This window comes from Mustela nigripes, chromosome 2, assembly GCF_022355385.1.
Source record: "Mustela nigripes isolate SB6536 chromosome 2, MUSNIG.SB6536, whole genome shotgun sequence".
Taxonomy (NCBI): domain Eukaryota; kingdom Metazoa; phylum Chordata; class Mammalia; order Carnivora; family Mustelidae; genus Mustela; species Mustela nigripes.
The window spans coordinates 127,864,195-127,886,347 of record NC_081558.1 but is presented as its reverse complement, the minus strand read 5'-3'; the positions used below and the strand labels follow the sequence as shown (position 1 = coordinate 127,886,347).

General features: G+C 37.4%; 1 protein-coding gene across 1 annotated transcript in view; it reads right to left on the bottom strand.

The window, feature by feature from the left end:
* The window catches only part of SERPINI2 (serpin family I member 2), a 33,209-nt gene that overhangs the window by 9,001 nt on the left and 2,055 nt on the right, over positions 1–22,153 (bottom strand). Inside the window, exons 2-5 of the mRNA XM_059388062.1 lie at positions 18,144–18,374; positions 16,574–16,768; positions 16,299–16,491; positions 3,068–3,165 (exon numbers count right to left, since the gene is read on the bottom strand). Coding sequence (XP_059244045.1) covers positions 3,068–3,165; positions 16,299–16,491; positions 16,574–16,768; positions 18,144–18,374 — 717 coding nt within the window. The remainder of the gene's footprint in view (positions 1–3,067; positions 3,166–16,298; positions 16,492–16,573; positions 16,769–18,143; positions 18,375–22,153) is intronic.

Genomic DNA, 22,153 nt, shown 5'->3' with positions numbered 1-22,153 from the left:
GGAAGCTTGAAGAGAAAGGAGAAAAAGGAGCTTTGTTTCTCTTGGGAGGGAAATCTGATGTGACCACGCAGACTCTACCAAAACCAGCAGATTTATAAGGATTCAGGAAGCAGCTCCCACAGTAGAGGGGAACCAGCCCTGGCAGCTCACAGAAAAGTAAAGAAAGCCCTTCAGGCAAGATAAAGAGAAGCATGAAAGCGATATTGGCATAAAAAAATGGCTTCCTAAAAATAAACTCCAAAATGCTTATGATCACTTTATTTGGGCCCCTGAATACCTCTTATCCTTATCTACTACCTTTCTCTCCCCATTTAGTAGCTCCAGCTCAAGGTCAAGTTTCAAGGCCTTAACCCTAACCTTTCTTCTGCTTAAAACCCACTTTCCCAGAACTCTCCCTGACTGGCTCCATTGTTCTTTAAGTCTCAACAAAAATGTTACTTCCCAGCCCAGTCTTCCTTTCCCACCCTATCTAATTCTGCCTGTATCTGACCTAATCACCATTTATTCCATGATGCTCTTTTAATTTACAGCATCCATCACCTCACGATTTAATTAACTAATTGCTTATTAAGTACTCATCAGCAGATGAAAACTTCACTAAAAGCAGAACTTTGTCCATTTTTTGCATCCCTACAAAACTGCTTGGCATGTAATTGGCTTTTAATAAATATTTTTCAAACAAATAAATCATGGGTATGAATATGTCCAGGGACAGAAACAAGTATGGTGGAGAAGAGGGGCATGCACATCTTGAAGCGCAACAGAATGGTCTGTAACAAGATGAGGCAAGTAAGCATGTTCTTTCCCGAGGACCACCTAGAGTAAGACAGGATTCACATATGGAACCCAGAGCAGCTGACCTAGAGACCCATACTAAGACAAGAGTGAAGAACAAAAAGCTTGTTGGGGTATAGTGGAGAATTTCACCCAGTTTAACACTGATACCAGATCAAGTGACTCCATGGCTATCATGCTGAGCCTCTGGTCTCATGTATCCTGTCTTACCACGAAGAGGACGTGATCTTGGGGAAAGAATAGGACTTGAGAGCTAATAGACCAGAACGAGGAATCTAGACTCCATAAAGTCACTGATTTCCTCAGGTTTGTAATAATTTTTCTCCTTTTTTCTATGAAAATTCCAAGTATGACTCTGTTAAGAGGGCAAGAAACTTTCTATACTTTTGCTAGAAGATGTCCAAGTAACTATTAATATGCCATTTTTTTAAATATCTACTATTTATGTAGTACCTATTATGTGCCAGACATAGAACCAGGTGACTTACATACCTTCTTTCATTTATTTTCACCACCATGATTTATTATCTCATTTAACAAATTAGAAAGTTGAGGCTCAGAGAGCTTAAATATTTTACTAAAGGTAACACAATAAGTAATAGCAATGTGAAGTCAAATATTCATCTCCAAGTTTCCATAAGTAACTGTCTGAAAACATTTCATTCAAAGCTTGTGAATTACATGAATGTAAGGTAGTAGCTCCTGTGTAAATATCCCACAGCCCTAGTGTTGGACTGGTTCACAGTACCTTTTAGAGAATGTTTACTGCATTAGTGATAAGTAGGGATAGCAGGGAATTTGCTGTTCTAATGATCAGATGTGGTGCCAGTGAGGGCCCTGGATATTTTATTTCCAGCAGTAAAATAGAACCAAAGCAGTTAAAGCAACTCAAATAGGCAACTCAAAGAAAGAGCACAGAGAAAGAGCAGAAAAGGCTAGACATTTGTTTTTTGCTGTTTCAAGTTATTCTCTTGCACAAATTCTCTTATAAAACATTTTGGAGGTATTCTATGATAAATCTGCCTACAAAAGGAGACTTCTAAGGAGATTTTATAGAAGTCACCAATTGCTGGGGATTTGTAGAGCAAGTGGCTGTTGAAAATGTCTGATGTATAGCAAGTAAGCTTCTGAAGGCTAGAAAGAAGGCTAACAGGAAGACATGCTTGAAAAATAAGTTGGTTGATTTTAGGTTGCCGAGATGGTTGTGTTCCAGCACACACGCAGATAGCATGCTGTTGCAGTATTTAACATTGACTGCCTCTTTCCTGATGCTGATGAAATTGTCCGAGAAGTCAGAGCTCTCTGTCAGGGTGCGAACAAGTAGCTAAATCATGTGTGAAGGTAATAATGAACATCTGTCACCAGTGGATCCCACCCACCTCCTCCACCAGGAAAGCTCATTCCTTCTATTCATTTACCCACATAATTGATGAGTGAATAAATTAATGACTACTTCTCCAAAGACTAGACACTTATATAGGAATACACAATATTTCCATGTTATGATATAAAACCCTATCAGACAGACAGGCTTGTATTTTTATGCCTTTTTTTTTTTTTAATAAAACAGAAGACTGAATTTAAAAGGGGGTAAAAAACTTGGGACAAATTGGCCCTCTTCGTCCATCTTTTTTCTCTTTAGTTAGATATTTTTGAACTAGTGGGTACTGCCAAGACAAGAGAAAATAAAAGACTGTCTTGGGCTTTGTTGTGTGAGTGAGCATCTTAGGCATGTGCAGTTTCCCAGGTGTGAGTTAGCATAAAAGCTCCATCTACTCAGATGCGTTGTTAGTCTCAAAGCTAAATCTGCAAGCTGTGGCATTACAATTTCTACATTGTGTTCATCATCTAGCAGCTTGTGGATGCCTATTTCATGGGCTCCAATATTACCAAATTAACATTTGCAAATTGGTGTATAAGAGTTTTATTAGCTCCGAGTAGATGAGAGCCTCAAAGTTGTAATTCCCATTATTCAGATAAGGAAATCCAAGCAGGGCTGAAATAAAAGTCAGTACAATACTTTACCTACATAGTTTCATTACAAGCATGGTGAGAAGGCTTATCTAACATTCTAAAATGCTCTCTGACTTTCATTAAGGAAAATGGCTTAAATGCAAAATAAAGTGCTTGTTTACAGACAGCTCAACATGACATTTAGCCACTGGGTTTGTATGTATTTTCTGGGGCTGAACGCTCTTTCAGATCAGTCAGTGAACAGAGTTACTAAGAAAACATATTAACATAATAATATGAGAATTATTTATCACACTACCTGTTATTCCAGAAAGGTCACAGCCACCACTAAATATCTCAGTTATATTCAAAGAATACAGAGCTTCTTTGAAGTCTAATTTTTGTTCTACTTTAAATCTGTTAAAAAAAATGAAGAGGAAAATTCTTGAAAAATTATATACATTTGCTACCAAAATGTTTTCTACAAAATGGATGATTTGGAAGAAATTATAATGTGAAACCTTTTGCTTTCATTAGCCCAATTACATTTCCTCATATATATAATACCATTTTCCCCCAGGTCCCCTGGCTGTTCTGAAGTTACTAATAGCTTGCTTCCCAGATAAATGGTTGGTGGCAAGAAAATACTATATTTTTTGAAGGTATAATTATCTAATAAAACAGGGTGAGAGTTCTAAGTTTTCAACTGCTTGGCTCCTTCCCTAGAAAAGTAAAGTTTCCCTCCAGCAACTGTATATACTCTGTTTTTCACACCATCAAAGATGGTTCCTGGCATACATCCAAAATACTATGGAAGGGAAAAGGAGCCAACAGCCCTTGGAGAAGAGTGTTGGCTACTGAAGTACAGAGAGACATTAATAATCTATTATTCTTCCACTGTCACAGCTGATGTGACTTCCTTTAATTTACGAACATACCTAGTATCTTCTCAATAGGTCCTGTAAATGGTGTAAAAGACAGAAAGAAAACTAAATTTCTTTAAATAAAATAAAAGATAAAAATTATAGGAGGGAAAAAGATTGCTGGCCACTACTTCCCTTTGCAGGCCTTAAGGTAGGACTCTAGCTTCCACTAAAATCTTTAAACTTCAATTTACCTGACTTGAAGACTCTAGCCAGAGAATCTCAGAGTCTCACAGGCTGATCTATGACTCCAAGTTAACAGAATACTGAATCTGTTTACCATTTCACTAAAAAGGAAGGGGAAGAAAAAAAAAAAAAAAAAGCTAGTGCTTATTGACTTTATAGATGCCAGAAGCATTCATATGCATTTTAAAACCAGGTTGGAAACTTAACAAAAGAAAAGAGCAAGGAGGTCTGTATATTTCTTTCATCAGTGAAATTCCAGGACAAGTCCTGCCTAAGGAACTCAGTCTGTGAACTGAAGGGCATTTGCCCCTGTGCTCTCCAGACAAGGCTTAGCTAATAGCTAGGTCCATACCCAGGGCTAGAAATCAGCTTGAGTAATAAGTCCAATTAGATCACTGTTTTAGTTGCCAAATACTGAGCAAGCTTTTTAATTATAATTGTTCAAAAAAATGAACATGTTATGGCAGAAATTTACTGGACCTGAATTATATCTTGGTAATATATTACATACTTTCAGAAAATATTTACTTATTCAGAGCCCTGAGGAGGGATACAACATGGGCATTAAAATCTACTGATGATGAAAATAGCTTGTGTTATGTCACTGTTTTCAACTTCTTTCTTTTCACTTTCAGCTAAAAAAGATAATGCAGCCGAATGGTTTTGAAATCTTTCCATTTTTTCCCTGTTTTTATTACCACACTCTTTTTAACAACTAAATAGAGTGTAGGCATCTGAAAGGTGGAAAATAAATGTTCTAGTTCACCTAAAAATTGGCTATTTTTAGCACAATAGTTTTAGGATAATGACAAGAATACTGCAAGACTTATTACAACTTTTAATAATGCCTAATTATCGGTGGAGAGTCATTTAAACTAAGCTAAGTCCTGCTCATAATATAGTCCAATGAAACCTACAGCAATAGAAACTCATTCAACCATTTAATAAAAGTATAATCTACAGCCAATTTCTAATTATCCATAATTACTGGAGTCATGAATAGCCAGGTGTGAAGCAGTACTTCCATGTGTTAGACATTTAATACAGATTATAGTTTTTAATCTTCACAAAAACCTGAGGAAGTTAGCATTAGTCCCATTAATTAAGAAAGTAGAAGATTGAGGAGGTTGATTTCCAGTCTTACATTCAAAACAGGAGACAAAGTTGGTATTGAAATTTAGGTCCATTCCAACTCAAAGTTAATATGCTAACCCACATTGCCTTCTAATCAAAATATAATTTGAAATCATAATCTCAATCAATACATATATATATATAGTGTTAATCATGTGCTTCATTCAAATTTTGTGAGACAATATTTATTTTAGATGTGGATCATTTCCCCTTTCCCTTGGCCTTCATCTAAAATTTTTTGAAGAATACATCTAAAGATGAAAGAATAAGCAGCAAAAAGACTGAATAGACAATTAAGTAAGTATAAAATGAATGTTTTAGCATTTGAAAACAATATCTAACATCAGTTTACTGCCATATGGAAACATTGGTTTAAAGGGGTTTCACACAGGTAACGGGTACAGAAAATGAAGAAAACAATTCAGAATTCCCATTTTAAGATGGAGCCACTCCTGGTCTATAGGCCTTGTTGTAGTTTAGTATAGCCCATTCTTTTCTGTTTATACCCAAGACTCTTACTTATAGATATAAAGTCTTGGATGGATCTCCCTTGGGGCCCCTATCAATCCTGGTTTTGATTCAGTGGGCTTGAGTCATCCTTGGAACGTTCAGGTTTCGAGCCAACCAAACCAAATCTAAGGTCTGCTGATGAAGATAAAAATGTAACACAACCTCTGACAGTGGTGGACCTAGACTATTATATAAGTACATGGTAGTTTTGGGTCGCTTTCTGACCAATTACCTAGAGTGTGTTTGTGTGTACGTATCTGGGTTTGTGTCTTATGTGTGTCTATATATGAAAAACGCTGTTAGCCTCAAGGGTTGAACTAAAAATGCTTTCTGTCCCATAGGAGCATATCTGGACACTGTTTAATGTAAACCTGATTCCAATTTGTATCAGTGTCCAATAGGTTAAAGTAAGCGAACATTTTGCAATCACTAGTGCAGCTGGTCATGACATTCATATTCTCATATTCAGCTTCACTTACCCTGCGATCACTTTCTCTCACCCATATGCCATTCACATTTAGTTGTTTAGAGATCCAAAGCTGGCTGGCCAAACCTGGGATTCATTTCTAGCCCAGTAAGATCATACTTCATGGCCTCTGGAAGATGTTCTCTCTTTTCTAAAGTCTCTGTGGCACTGTTGCTTCACATCTCTTGCTGCTCGTTGTGTCTTTGACACTTTGTTCTGTGCTCTCCCTCATGCTTGCCTCCATTACACCTGTTTTCTGACTCTTGAAATGTTGGCTCTGCCATGTGTTAGCTGTGTAAACATGGGCAAGGTATTTCCCTGTCTGTACCTCATCCATAATGTGTATATAGAAGTTGATTGCTATCAAATTTATTTGGGGGATTAAATGATATATGGTAAAGAGGTGCAACATCCAGGACAGTGTCAGCACCATAACGGATGCTCAATACATGTTAAAACTAAGTGAGAATAATAACAAAAATAATAAGAGATACTACTGAGTACTAAAAATGTTATAAACAGTACTTCATGGAACCCTCATAATAATTCCATGAAGCCCATATTATCATTGTCCCATTTAACAATTTTAAAAAATCTTAGTTATTTAAAGTTATACAGCTTGGTTTTCAATATTATGCTCTATTTTCCAGGATCTTGTCTTAACAGTTGTTAAAAATACTGTGAGATGCCACATTGGTCAGTATTTTTAAAAAATGATGACTCTCTCTGAAACTCGGCAAGATGGCAGAAAAGTAGGAGACCCTGTTTCAACTGGTCCCCTAAAGTGAGCTAAATATCTACCAGAACACTCTGAACGCCCATGAAATCAGCCTGAGATGTAGGATTATACACTTCTGGATCTCTACGTGAATAGAGGATCATCAGTGGAGAAGTAAAGCAGAGTGGGTAGCCTCAGACTGATATCAAAAGATCAGTAGAAGGGGGAGGGATCCACCAGAAGTGACCCTTTGGAAAGTAGTACCCCAATATGAAAGTGCCCTGTGGCTGAGGACCAGAATTAACTTGGAGTCTGGTTGAAGGCACTCAAAAAGAGCAAAAGAGCCTAAGCGGCAACTGGTGGAATCAGCTGGTCACAGGCATGGGCCTAAGCCCACAGACCCAGGACGGCCACCACCAGCAACCACCTGTGTCAGAGAGAGTGTGGGGGAGCCTCCGCCATCCCTGAGCTCACAGATTTTGGCTACTTGCATCACCGCTCATCTGGGCATATTCCCACCCGCGCGTGAGAGTCTGGTGTTGGCACTGACCCACACTCTCTAGGTTCACACCCTTCTGTGCTCTGCATGACCTGAGTGACCGCAGGCTGTGAGTGCGCTCCCCCTACACCTGAGAATGCTTGGTATGGGTGCTGGCAGGTGCTCTTTAGGACCCTGGCCTTCTGCTTTCTTATACACTAACAATGAAAATTTAGAAAGGGAAATGAGAGAATCGATTCCACCTGCTATAGCACCAAGAACCATAAGATACCTGGGAATAAATCTAACCAAAGAGTTAAAAGGTCTGTACTTGAGAACTACAGAAGACTCATGAAAGAAACTGAAGAAGATACAAAAAGATAGAAGACCATTCCATGCTCATGAACTGGAAGAATAAACATTGTTAAAATGTCTGTACTGCCCAGAGCCATCTATACTTTCAATGCCATCCCGATCAGAATTCCACGGCATTTTTCAAAGAGCTGGAACAAACAATCCTAAAATTTATATGGAACCAGAAGAGATCCCAAATTGCCAAGGAAATGTTGAAAAAGAAAAACAAAACTGAGGGCATCACGTTGCCTGATTTCAAGCTTTACAAGAAAGCTGTAATCACCAAATCAGCATGGTACTGGCACAAAAACAGACACATAGACAAATAGAACAGATTAGAGAGCCCAGATATAGACCCTCAACATTATAGTCAAATAATCTTCGACAAAGCAGGAAAAAACATACAGTGGGAAAAAGAGTCTCTTCAATAAATGGTGCTGGGAAAATTGGAGAGCTATGTATAGAATAATGAAACTAGATCATTCTCTTACACAATACATAGAGAAATGGGTGAAAGACCTCAATGTGAGGCAGGAATCTATCAAAATCCTAGAAGAGAACATAGGCAGTAACCTCTTCAATATCGGCCACAACTTCTTTCAAGACATGTCTTCAGAGGCAAAGGAAACATGGAAAAATGAACTTTGGGGACTGCATTAAGATCAAAAGTTTCTGCACAACAAAGGAAACAGTCAACAAAACAAAGAGGCAACCTACAGAATGGAAGAAGATATTCACAAATGACACTATAGACAAAGGGCTGATATCCAAGATCTATAAAGAACTCCTCAAACTCAACACACACAAAACAAATAATCACATTCAAAAAATGGGCAGGAGACATGAACAGACAATTCTCTGAAGAAGACATACAAATGGCTATCAGACACATGAAAAAGCGTTCATCATCATTAGCCATCAGGGAGATTCAAATCAAAACCACTTTAAGGTACCACCTTACACTAGACAGAATGGCCAAAATCAACAAGACAGTAGACAACAAGTGTTGGAGAGGATGTAGAGAAAGGGAAACCTTCTTACACTGTTGGTGGGAACAAGTTGATGGAGCCACTTTGGAAAACAGTGTGGAGATTCCTTAAGAAATTAAAAATAGAGCTACTCTGTGACCCTGCCATTGCACTACTGGGTATTTATCCCAAAGATACAGATGTAGTGAAAAGAAGGGCCATCTACATGCCAGTGTTCATAGCTGCAATGGCCACAGTTACCAAACTGTGGAAAGAGCCAAGATGCCCTTCAGTGGATGAATGGATAAAGAAGGTATGGTCCATATATATAATGGAGTATTATGCCTCTATCAGAAAGGATGAATACCCAACTTTTGTATCAACATGGACAGGACTGGAGGAGATTATACTGAGTGAAATAAGTCAAGCAGAGAAAATCTGTTATCATATGGTCTCACTTACTTGTGGAGCATAAGGAATAACATGGAGGACACTGGGAGAAGGAAAGGAGAAGGGAGTTTGGGGAAATTGGAGGGGGGATGAACCATGAGAGACTGTTGATTCTGAGAAACAAACTGAGGGTTTGGGAGGGGAGGGAGTTGGGGGGTTGGTGAGCCTGGTGGTGGGTATTAAGGAGGGCATGTATTGTATGCATCACTGGGTGTGGTGCATAAGCAATGAATTTTGGAACACTGAAAAAATAAATAAAAATTTTTTTAAAAAAAGTAAAGTAAATAAATAAACACGAGGTGCAAGGAGAAGTTTTCCCAGAAGGGAAAAGGAAAGATGTTGTGTTATATTTTTTCCTTTTTTTAAGATTTTTTATTTATTCATTTGAGAGAGAGGGAGATTACACAACAGTGAGAGCACAAGCAGTGGGGAGGGGAAGGGTCAGAGGGAAAGGGAGAAGCAGACTTCCTGCTGCCTAACTTGGAGCTTGCTCCCAGGACTCCAGGATAATGACCTGAGTCAAAGGCAGATACTTAACTGACTGAGCCACCCAGGCACCACAGATACTGTGTTATCTTGAATAATCAGATAATGTGTTATCTTGAATGGAAAGATCAGAAAAGCTTTCCAAAACCCAAACTTGGTTTTAAGGAGTAAGAGAAATTATCCAGAAACATGGGGAGTGGTGGGAAGTGGAGAAAGGATTGAGATATGTTATCATCATGAAAAAAGCATTGTAACTACCAAATTTATATTTCTAAAATACTGCCTTAATCATTCCACTATCTTACTTGGAAATTTTCAACAATTCCTCTTTCTGTACAAGACTTAACCTTCTCAATTCTTTTAAAGCCCAGTTCAAGTCCTTCCCCTTCTGTAAAGACTGTTTACAACTCCAGTTTCTGAGGCTTCCTGTCCCCTCTCTTTTGTTTCGTGAACTTCCTAGTGCTTACTGATTATAACTTTCTTTAAATATTTACTGTCTGCTGCTGGATATTGTTAGTAAATTTCTTGCACAAATCTTGCACCACTCCATCTAAGTGGTGACCATCTTACTAGCAGGGAGCATGTCTATCCCTTTGCATCTGTTTCCATTCCTTGCCCATCGTGGGATCCCAATCAATCTGTGCTTTTGAACAGGAGATAAAGTTTCTGGGAAGTGGTAAACCGATAAAAGCACAAAGCTGTAAGACAGTAGACAGGAGAGCTAATTCTGTCTTTCAACACTTAGTTGAATGTTGATCAATTCACTTTTTGACTGACTCAGTTTCCTTCCCTGCAAAATGCAAGGTGTAACCAAGTCAGAATGCAGAACCACAACATTTAGTATTAAATGTTTAATTAAATGCTTTACAAAGTTAAAGTGCTATATAATTGAAAGTTCCTTTTTTATTTATCTTATTTGCATGTATTAAATAATCACTTTTGCCCATACACATAATCATAAAACATGTTCTCAGAGGGTTTCTTAAATAGAGAAGATATGATATATAGAAATTGTGTGTCAGACTCTTCAATATCTTTTGAGTACTAAGATATTTGTAGGATCCCATACTACGTTTAGACAAAGTAATGTGATTATTTTAGTTGCTATCCAATGCGGGTAATGCCCAAATTAGATATCTGGTATGTTATAAATAATAAACACTAGAAAGCACTCTAGTATTTTCAGACTATATTTTATCTTATTGGCCTTGATTCTGAACTAGTCCTACATCAAAAGGAAAGAATGTTTCTAAACAGTAACCAAAATCTAAATAGTCACTCACATGTTCCTTCCTAGTGTTATTAATATAGAAGCATTTTTATGATTAATTTTTCTCTCTTTGGCAAACACTAAATTTTGCTACCAAAGAGATTTTTGTTTTATTAACAGAATTTAGTATAGTGGGTGTTACAAATTAAATTGTGCCCCCCCACATTCATATGTTAAATTCCTATCTCTCAGTACCTCATGATGTGACCTTATTTGGAAATAGGGTCATTGCAGATGTAATTAGTTGGCCCAAGGTCATAATGGAATAGAGGGGACCCTTAATCTAATATGATTGGTGTCCTCATAAGAAAGGAGAATGCCACTTGAAGAGGGATGGCCACTTGACAACAGAGGCAAAGACAGGAGTGGTGCATTTATACGCAGAGGAACACCAAAGATGATGGATTGCCACCAGAACCTGAGTAGAGGCAAGGAAGGAGTCCACACAGTCTCAGAGAGAATGGCCCTGCTGACACCTTGATTTTGGACTTCTAACCTCCAGAATTATGTGAATGAATTTTTGTTATTTTAAGTCCTAGTCACAACTGATTAAACTGTTCAGTTTTACCGAAATCTTTAGTTACCATTTTAAAAAAATTTTTTATTTTATTTTATTATGTTATATTAGTCATCATACAGTACTTCATTAGTTTTTGGTGTAGTGTTCCATGATTCATTGTTTGCATATAATACCCAGTGCTCCATGCAATACGTCCCCTCCTTAATACCCATCACCCAGCCCCTAACCACCCGCCCCTCTAAAGCCCTCAGTTTATTTCCCGGAGTCTATAGTCTCTCACGGTTTGTCTCCCTCTCTGATTCCTCCTCTTCACTTTCCCCTCCCTTCTTGTAATGTCCTCCATGTTATTCTTTATGTTCCACATACAAATGAAATGATATGATAATTGTTTAGTTATCATTTTGAAAGCCTAATGCATTCATCCAGATATGAGAGAACCACAGCATTGAGTAATAAAACTGAAAACTGTCCAACCATTCTAAAGTATTTACTCAGCTTATATAGTTTTCCCTATCTGTACAGAATAGATTTCAAATGGGTGTTTTTGTGTTGTAAGGAAATTATTCATTTAGAGGAAAATGTACTTTAGAACTTTCAATCCATGATCTTCCTGCTCAGGAAACTAAAACTGTGAACTTAACACATAAGCAAGTCATTCCTTTAATAAATTGGAAGTCTCATCCTCTTATGAAAAGTTAATACATTTTAAATGTAGCATTGTGTTAATATGATTGAATACTGATAACAATGTTTCAGTCTTGTGAATTTAAAAATCTCATTTTTATTTCTGTAGAGAGGTTTCCAAGAAAATGGTTGATGTCCTCCCTTTCATTATGCTGCATGTATTGGAAAGTTTCATCAGGATCCTCACAAGGAATGAATTAAAATCTGACTGGAAAGTTGAATTCTGATTTTTGAGGTATTTATCATCAGATAAAGGGAAACAACACAGAATTGTTTTCTTTGAAAATATTTATATAATTTAATTAAACAGTATTCATTTAGCACATACAATATGCCATGAAATGTCCTAGGGACCATGGAAGCCAAAATGAAGGAGCCGTAATTCCCTGTTCCAGAGCTCACATCTTAAAAAGATAGATGAGAATGTGAGCAAGACATGGAAATGTAATGTAACAAGTGCCATAATGTAAATTTGTATAAAATGTTCTAGAAAAAAAAAAAGGGGATGGTTGATTCTAACTGAGCATGTTGGGGGAAAGTACACCAAAGAGTTAAATGTGAGAGATGTTGAAGGATGAATGAGAATTTACTGGTTAGACACCACAAACAAGGAAGGGTCTTTCAGACAGAAGGGATAGGCGAGAGGGTGACTGAGAAGTAAGAGGAGACCTTCTATTTTGGGATTGGCTGGGCAGTGATCTTAAAGATTTTTATTTAGTTAGTTAATTATTTTGAGAGAGAGAGAGAGAGCATGAGTGGAGGGGAGGGGCAGAAGGAGAAGGAGAAACAGACTCCCCACTGAGCAGGGAGCCTGACCTGGGACCCGATACTCGATCACAGGACCCTGGGATCATGACCTGAGTCAAAGGCAGACACTTAACCAACTGAGCCACCAAGGCACCCTGGGCAGTGATTTTAACAGAGAAAGAAAAATAACCATTACTTCTGAAAGAAAAATAGCTATCACTTTCTTAGCACCTTCTATTTGCTAGATTTTGTGCTATGAGTAGAAGTATGTAATGAGGTTCTGTAATTGAAACTGCCACCAAATTTTTAAAAAATAATTTGTTTGAGAAAAGGAAGTACAACTGCCAATTAATATTTCTGTTTTCGTATCACTGAAGATTCAAATTTTGCCTTTAAAACAAGTGTTCATTTGTTTGGTAAAAGCAACACAATGAACTTCTCATTATGCAAATAGAACCAGTGGGATGGAAATAGTGAAATTTGAAATCATGAAGGTATAATCTATTCTAGATGATATGAAAAGTTTCCACTGAGGGTCAAAATCTGCTGCTTAAGATTCTTATCATGACTGGGAGTCTGGGCTTAAAGGGCATGGGAGTAAACCTATGTTACCTTCTTTCTGTTCTGGGAAAAGCTGAAGGACCCTGGATGCTGGGTAGGAGGGAGATAGAAAAGACTTTGGGTGAGGGTCGGTCTGGTACCAGGACAGCCATGGACAGGAGACTCCTGATTATAAGAAATGGCTTAAACTCCAGAAACACTCATCCCTGGCACATGGTTTTTAAATAACTTTCCACCTTAAAAGCCCCTTTTATTAACACAGAGCTTTCAGTAAAATTTGGTCAAACATTGAAAATGTTTTTACTCCTATTAATTTGCCAAGGGCTACCTTAACATTACCACAAACCTGGTGGCTTAAATAACAGTTTATTGTCTCATAGTTGTAGAAGCTAGAGGTCTAACATTAAGATGTGGGTAGCATCGGTTCCTTTTGAGGACTGTGAGTTGAGTTCCAGGCCTCCCTCCTTGGCCTGTAGATGGACATCTTCTCCCTCTGTCTCTTCACATAGTCTTTCTGCTACATATATCTCTGTATCCAACTTTCTTCTGTTTATCAAGATTCCCCCTATGTCAGATGAGGGCCCACACTGATAACTTCACTTTAACTTGATTACTTCTATAAAGACTTTGTCTCCAGAAAAGTCACAATCTGGGGTAGTGGGGGTTAGGATTTAACCCCCATATGAATTAAGAGAGACATAATTCAACCCATAACCATTGTTCTTGGAGGAATTAAAAGAGAAGCCTGCATCCATACTGTAAGAGAAGTTGTATGAGAAGTGTGGCCACAGTTTGGAGAAGCTGCTATGGATGGATTCGTGGGCTGTGCAGCAATCTTGCAGAGATTCCTAACATGCTAGAGAAGGGAATTCTGGCAAAAGCCCTTACTTCCTATTGTCAGTTGAGTCTGGGACTTATGTTTTATTATCTAGGCATTTGTTAACTGGCTGAAGATGCTGGGGCTACCTTGGCTACAAGTATCACTATTCCAAGACTGATAAACCACAACTTAGGACTGTCAAATGACTCTCCTAAGACCCCACTGCCAGTACATGGCATGAATAATTTCTAAACACAGTGTTTTTGACCCCAAATCGTGATCTTCCCAAAAGAGGAAGAGAGAGAAAGAAATTTGAAAATAAACAAGTTAATCCCCCAAGTTGTTATTTCTGTTATTAGAAGATAAACTATCTGTCACATCATTTTATCTCCAATAGCTTACACGTAGTAGGACCCCTCCACCAATACTCTTTGAAAGACTGAATAATATCCAGGTAGAGATACACAGATGCTGGGGAATTAGAAGAGAGGTTGGGGGACAGATTCGGATTTTAGAGACATGAAGAATAAGGGAATAAAAAGAGAGTAAGAATGAAGAATAAAAGAGAGGAAGAAGAAGAAAATTTTGATGAAATTCTAGTAAACATTAGTTGGGAACAGAAAGAAAAAAAAAAACACTCTAAGTCAGGGAGCAAGGAAATTTTACAGAAGAGAGAAAAATAAACAGAAGCGAGAGTGCTCCAGGGGTTGAAGAATGCAAGGTTTTCAAGAAAAGGGGGATGGTCGATAATATTAGGATCAACAACCTGGAATTAGGGTGAGAAAAACATAGGATATGTTGTCATCTTGTCATCATCCTCCAGGATGACAAGGAAGGTAGAAGGAGAGATCTTCAAAGATGTATACAGACCTTGAGGTGAAGGGTAGAGAGGCAGGTTTGCTTAATGATATGTCTTCTTTAAGGAATGGGAAGTTGAGACACATGTTGAGAGTGACAGAAATCAACATAAGTTGGCACCTGGGAATAGAAGTCAGGTTTTGGTGTGGTTTGTGTGAGTATTAAAAAAGAAAGTTGGGGCGCCTGGGTGGCTCAGTGGGTTAAAGCCTCTGCCTTCAGCTCAGGTCATGATCTCAGGGTCCTGGGATTAAGCCCCTCATCGGGCTCTCTGCTCAGCAGGGAGCCTGCTTCCCCCTCTTTCTCTGCCTGCTTTCTCTGCCTACTTGTGATCTCTGTCAAATGAATAAATAAAATCTGAAAGAAAGAAAGAAAGAAAGAAAGTTAGTTGAAGAAAAGTAAGGGGTCCCCAGCTCCAGCCTCAGTGAGGCCAGAAGGGGATGCTTTCTGGGTTTTTGCTTAAGAAAATTAATAGTTGGAGAGCAGGAGTGGCCTTAAGAGTAGGCCAGGGATTGAGGATGATTAGGGAGAAATTAAAGCAGGACGAAGACCAAGTAGCAAAAAGCATTAAAGATATATGGTGAGAATATGATTGAAATGAGTGACTGGATCCCACCTAAGTGGAAAAACAAGGAAAAGCCAAGAGGTTTAAATGACAAAAGGCCCAGAAGAGGAGTGTATAAGCCATACAGGATTTGAGTTTGCAGGAAAAATTAGAAATGAAAAGGACAGAATATCATTCATTAAACATCTGCTTCTTTTAAAAAATTGAGGCAGAGTGTGAATTGAGTTATGTGGGCACCACTTACTTTGAAGTTTCTCCTGTTGGCCAGAAGCATGATATTAAGAAATTAGTGTCAACGATTATTATTTCCCGAGATAAGCCTTTGCAATTTCCATTTTATATTAACTATCTAAACCTGGCCGTTGGATTTCCTATTTGTCATTCAATGACTATTAGAGCACTAGCTGTCAAAGTTGATTTAACATATCTTTTAATTGTCAAGATAACATATCTTTTAATTGTCTGGTATAATAAGTATGGGCAGGGGGTGGTTTTCCTGAAATGTAACAGAAGATAGGTATTTAAAATTCCAATTAGTAAAGAAAGTAGAGAAAGATAAGTTTGTATAATAAAAGGAATGAAAATTCCTTTTCATCTCAACATTCTGGCTTGCAGACTTACATTTCTTCATCTATTTCAGAGAATATTGAGCCTTTATATTCAGTTCTCCTCATGGCAAAGCATTGCTGGCAATGTTCAGACTTGCCTTTGTATCCACAAAGCAGAGTTATACTTCCAAATGCATTTTTCTTCCAATCAGTGGCCTTTTCAAGTATCTGTTATCTTTCAGCCAGCTATTCAAATGCCTCCATAAGTGAAAACATAAGAACCAAATAATAAAATGACATTACCAACCTAGGGAGGCTTACTTCCACTTCCTCTTCTTGCATCTCGGAGAACCATTTTAGGAGTTGATGAGCAGTAATTCGCTTTTCCATTTCTTCTATGTGCACGTCTTCTGCAGGAAGTACAATGATTAAACTAAACTTATCACCTTTATAAGGTAATTCCAAAACCTGGTAGTTCATGGACGATTCAGAAAAATAACCTGAAACAGAGAAAGAAAATATTAAATAAATATCCTTGGCAATTCCCAAAATCATGCTTTGGAGGGCGATTTTTCATATTACCATATTTTGTTCTCACAAGAGTTTTCATCATCGGGATTTTGACTGCCGCACCATCCTTCTTAGTAAAATTCATCAACTGTGTGCTCTCTTTTGTGAATTTCTGCTTCCAATCACCCTTGAAATAAATAGCATTCACCAGGACAAGCCGAGTCAGAGGACCAAAGTCTTCCTCTGAAAACATGTCTTTAATTTTCCCTGTGATGCAAGTGGAGGAGGAAACAGGAAGAGATAAGCAATAGTGGTTCAGTGGGACTGCTTTCTATAGCACTGAAACAAAAATTTCTTTGCAGATCAGTTATAAACAGGTGCTTTCTCCTCTAACCTTGGCAATTCTGAGAGTAGAAAGCAGCACTATTAAACATTTCACTTAGAAACAGGTACAAACAGGTATTACTAGGAAACAGGAGATACAAGACTCTCTGAGGCAAATCTGGACAGACCTACTAATGGACTCTCTTCAGCAAGATTATTTGTGTGAATTGTTTTTCAGCCAGAAAGAACAAAAACTGAATGTCTCTGCCTGCATATTTACTCATAGTTTTCAAACTTTATTGCAAGTTTCTCCAGCAGGTCAATCAGAATTAGTAAGTTAATGATACCCTCAAACCTTCTGCTCCCATGGCTAATGCCAGTGATCACTGGAGAAGGGACAAGAATGGAGTTGCTAGCGTGATTTTCTTCTTCTAAACAACCACCCAACATAAAAGCATGACTGAGTGCCATGGAGCTGTCTAGGGATGTTCATTATGTGTCCCATTAATGATACTTTCTTGTGAAAACTGCTCAAAACACCAATCTCACATTCTCAACTATGCCTCCCTGTATGAGGCTTCTTATAAAGAATATGGTGGCCATTTATGCCATCATAATTTTTTGTAGCAGAATGGATGAACAAAGAAACAAACCACTGTTAAACAAGGACCTGATATATGTTTGTTATTTCACATACATTATTCTCAAATCTTCTAATAATCCTGAAATGTTCTAATACTATCCTCATTTAAGGTGGGGCATAACTTAGAACTAAGTAGGATGTGAATTCAGATCTGAGTAACTTTAAACTTTTGTTCTTTCTACTGTGTGACTCCATAGTCCCTGAGGAATTTTAGCTGGCTTGTATTGAAATTAAAGTATAGATAACCACATTTATGATAGGACTATCAACATTTCTTATTAAACATTAACCCATCCAACTAAAATGTGTTATTTACAGTAATATGTGGAAAAGAAGGCACTTGAGGTTGACAGATCTAATTTTTACCTGGCCAAAGTCATTATTTCTACAGCAATAGATTAAAAGCTTATGCTTAAACAAAAATTATTATTAAAGGTTTTTCCATTAAAATTCTATGAATAGGTATCTCTCAAAAAACCTGTATGCTTTTCAAAGCAGTTTACAGTCTGTCTCAGTTTTACCATTTAGTATTAATTTGAATAACAGGGAAGCAAAATGGGAGAGCCCTCTGAGCCATAGTTTAGTAGGAAAATATTCAACCATTCTTTACTCTAGGATATTAAAAACCGTGAATACAATGGCAAATAATGAGTTTATGAAAATGGGAAACTTTACCATCTGTTTTGCTTTCTACCCAGGTACTTATTGTCTCTGCAGAAGTCTTTGCATCCTGAAAATCCACCAGTTTTATGGCACTCTGAAAAAACTCCTTGTTGCTATGGAGATACTGTTCTTTCACAGTGAATCCTTCTTGAAGGTAGAGGGCATTGGCAAGATTAAATGTAAATTCTTGCTTTTTCTCTGAGATGGCAGAGAAAAATGACTTCAGCACAGAAAATTCTTCCCCTAAAAAATAATTATAATGTATACTGACATATTGAACAACATAAAAACAACAGCTTTTCAGCTTTGCTTCTAAGCACTGATTCATATCACCATTTTTGCACCCTTAGGTATAACTAATGGTCCTTCCTGAGTTAGTATAAATATTTTAAGCATTTATCTTCATAGAATATGCATTTTATAAAGAACTCAGTTCTTAAATAGGAAGATTGTCATGTAAATTTGAAATTCACCAAAAACAAGAATGTGCATTTAGAAAAGCTGAAGGAAATTCCCTTTTTATAGTCAAATTTAGCTCATTCTTACTTGTTGGAAATTTATCTTTAGAACCTCATTCTTTGCATAACATGCGATATTTATGGAAGGAAAATACTAATGAATATTGATGGGGGAAGACAGTGACGAGCAATCTTTTTCAATATTGTTTTTATTTCAGCTTAAGAATTGCTCTGTTGTGAGCAATGGCACTTGTCCAAGTTTTGAAATTTATGAGCAACCCCTATAATCAGCTCTAGAGATGCACAAGAATCAGAATTGCCTATTTCTTCAGGTTCATGAATGTATATATTTTGGCTGTCTACGTGAAGAACAAAGATCTTTAACTGTTCCAACTATTGCCAGTAGCCAAATGAGGCCACCAGAGTCAGCTAGAATCACTGTTGGGCTGTTATTTATTGTTGCTCATTCTGACCGCACTGTTGTTGGGAAGGTAGATGTGCCTAGGAGATGATTCAGCTTTGGTCCTTGTTCAGGGGCTTCCTATTCACAACCAAAGATATTGATGCTTTTCAATCCCTTCTGGCTTAATCCTGGGACTCAATCATTAAGTCTAGAAACTGTATTTCAAATCAAAGCTCCTGTCAGGGCCTTTGTTATATTTTCAGTCAAATAAAATGCTATTTTTATAACTTAAAAATCGAGTATAGGCAATTATTCTTTATTGGAGGAAACATAAATGGAGAAAACATATTGGATACCCACTGAATAAAGAAAGAAAAGTTTTAATGAGGACATGCCTTGAGTTGTCCATTGGAAATAAGGCATTTGTGTGTGTGCATGTGTATGTGTGTGCGTACACTTTATCGGAGAGCTAACAGTCATAGGCATCTTTGTGCAAATAAGAATACGTTCTCTTCCTGGTGGGGGAGGGGGAGGGCTATAGCCCCATGGCCTTATATCTTGTCTGGCTGAGTGGAGCCTACATTTCAGTCCCCACTTCTCTCCTTGTCCTCCCCTGCTTTCCTGCAGGTACAACCCAAATAACCATATTGGAGTCTCTGTGAAGTATATTTCATTATATTTCAAACTCCATAGTTCTCCATTCTTGGGGATATAGATATAGACATAAACAATTTTAGCCATAAGAATTTATTGCCCTATGGTTGGATTTGAAGAATTTCAGCAAGTCCTTACAATCCTAGAATTCTTACATAAGGAAAGGAAGAAGGTTAATCTATTTTACTTGTTCATGCAATTTTAGAGGCAATCACTTGCAATTTAAAGCTGAGGGAAATATCTCAATAAATGGGAGGCTACAGAGAAGACTTTCTGAGAGAAAACGTGAGTATTCAAAAGAATTAAATAAGGTCAGATATGAAGTGGCAGAATTTGAAACTAATCTTCAGAAATTTGTAATTTATGAGCATTTTTAAAGGAATGGGGGAATAAAAGAAAAGGGGGAGAAAAATAGTTCTGACTCATTTGTCAGAGCAAAAAGATTTATGTCAAGTACTTAAGGTCTAAGACTGTATGACAGTCAGTTGCCCTCTGATAAATCACTGGATTCAGAAGTCAATGAAAAATGTCATCAAGTAGCACAAGTTTGGAGGAGAATATAAAGTTATCTGCCTTATAAATTTGATTAAATTTGTAGATTAGTAACCTCTTTCACAAGATCAAAAAGAATATGTATACATGGATCCTAATAAGCAAAGAGAATCAATTTATTTCATTTCCTAAAGCAGAGCTAGAGAAAATCTACAGGTCATGGGGTGAATGTAACTTTCGGTTTGATTGTACTAGACCTTCAGAAAATGTTCCAAAATTCATCACATGTTTACTTCTCCTACAGTTAAGGCCCAAAGGCCAATTGTGTGTGAAATGTGAGAGATCCAAACATGAAAACAAAGGGAGTCATGGGATTATAGATAATTTTAGCCAAAAGATCCATATAAATCAATTACTCAAACTCCTCTCTTTTTAGTGTGGAATCTAAAATCCAGACAGATACAGTAACTTTAGAGGAACAGATCATAAGTTTAAATGGTTGCAGAGCAAAGATTCATGGCTTGTTCTCTTTCCATGACACCCTTGGAATAAGGAAGCACCTCCGTTAGTCTTTGATTAGCAAGCAGCATAGTAGAAGCAAAGCAAAAATGGAAAATTATCGGATGCTCAGTAGACTGGAGAAGGTAAATTCCGAGCAGATGTTTCGACAGAGGACACTGAGAGCCCTGTGGGGTAGGATCCCAGGAGTTGTATACCCATCTGTGGAACAAGGCAGGTGTTCACATAAAACAATCTGATAGCAGGAAACGTAAAATGTAGACAAACTGAACAGAGAGCACCTTTGATAATCATTGGGAATAGAAGGTAGGGCCAGCACTAGGATGAGTCAATGGTATACTTATATTGAGCATAAAATTTAAGGAGATGCCAACAGACTCCATAACCAAGAAGATATTTTGTTGCCACACATTTTTTTAAAATCAGTTTTAATGCAAAAAAACCCATGAAGAACAAAATATAAAAATATTAAATAAAGACAGAATCATTACTAGTGATTTTCCTCTTCATCTTGGTTTCCAATACCAGTCACCACCTTCTGATCTAACATACCGTTGGTCCCCCCCTTAACACCATTTTGTTCTTCTTTCTCCAGACCCTCTGAGCCTTTTCCATTTCCTTGCCCTCTTCCACTCTGTCCCCTACCTTAACTGTCTCCTTGTTCCTTATTCCTTAATTCCCTCCTCTTTTTTATTTTCCAGAGTTTATTTTTCATATTTTTGCTCTCTCTGGCTCCTCTGCCTTTTCCTTTTGCAATTATCTTCCATCTGTGTCCCTCTTTTTCTCTCTCCCTTAACAAAGCATAATAGAAAGCAGCTTTGGTAGATTTTGTTACATGTGTTAACATACTCATGTTTAATTGTCCATATATATATTCTCCCAAGGAAAATATAATATATTGCCCTAAGGATCCACAGCTCTCAGTGAATCATTTTTGGAATTCATTCTGGACAATTTGCTGAACCTTTCTTCACCTCCGTTTCCTCGTCTAAGCAGCAGGGTTATGTCTACCTCACAGAGTAACTGTGAAGAGTAAGTGAGATAGTGGATACCAAACACAGTAACAGTGACTGCTGTACTATCTATATGATTGATAGTGTCGTCCTCATTACTACTGTGATTAGCCTTACATTCACAATCCATAGTTGTTAAGATTTCCGTGTTTCTATACAAGAGATATCCATAGAGAGTAGTTTAAACTTCAGAGATTCTAATGTTGCTTATTTATCATAGAATCAACTTTACATATCTTTATAAATGCTCTATTACTTTTCAAAGCAGTATTGTGTGATTTAAATGTTTCTGAGACTATGTAGTGGGATTTGCGGAAATTAATACAGACAGTCAAGACTAAATTTGGAACACAGTAGCTTCATTTTGCATTATTCACAAAGGAAAATTCTTGCAATTAACTCCACCATCACCAACTTCTTTTCTACATAAAATTGCTTTTATTTAAAACAAAGCAAACAAGACCTTCTAAAAAAGAAAAACAA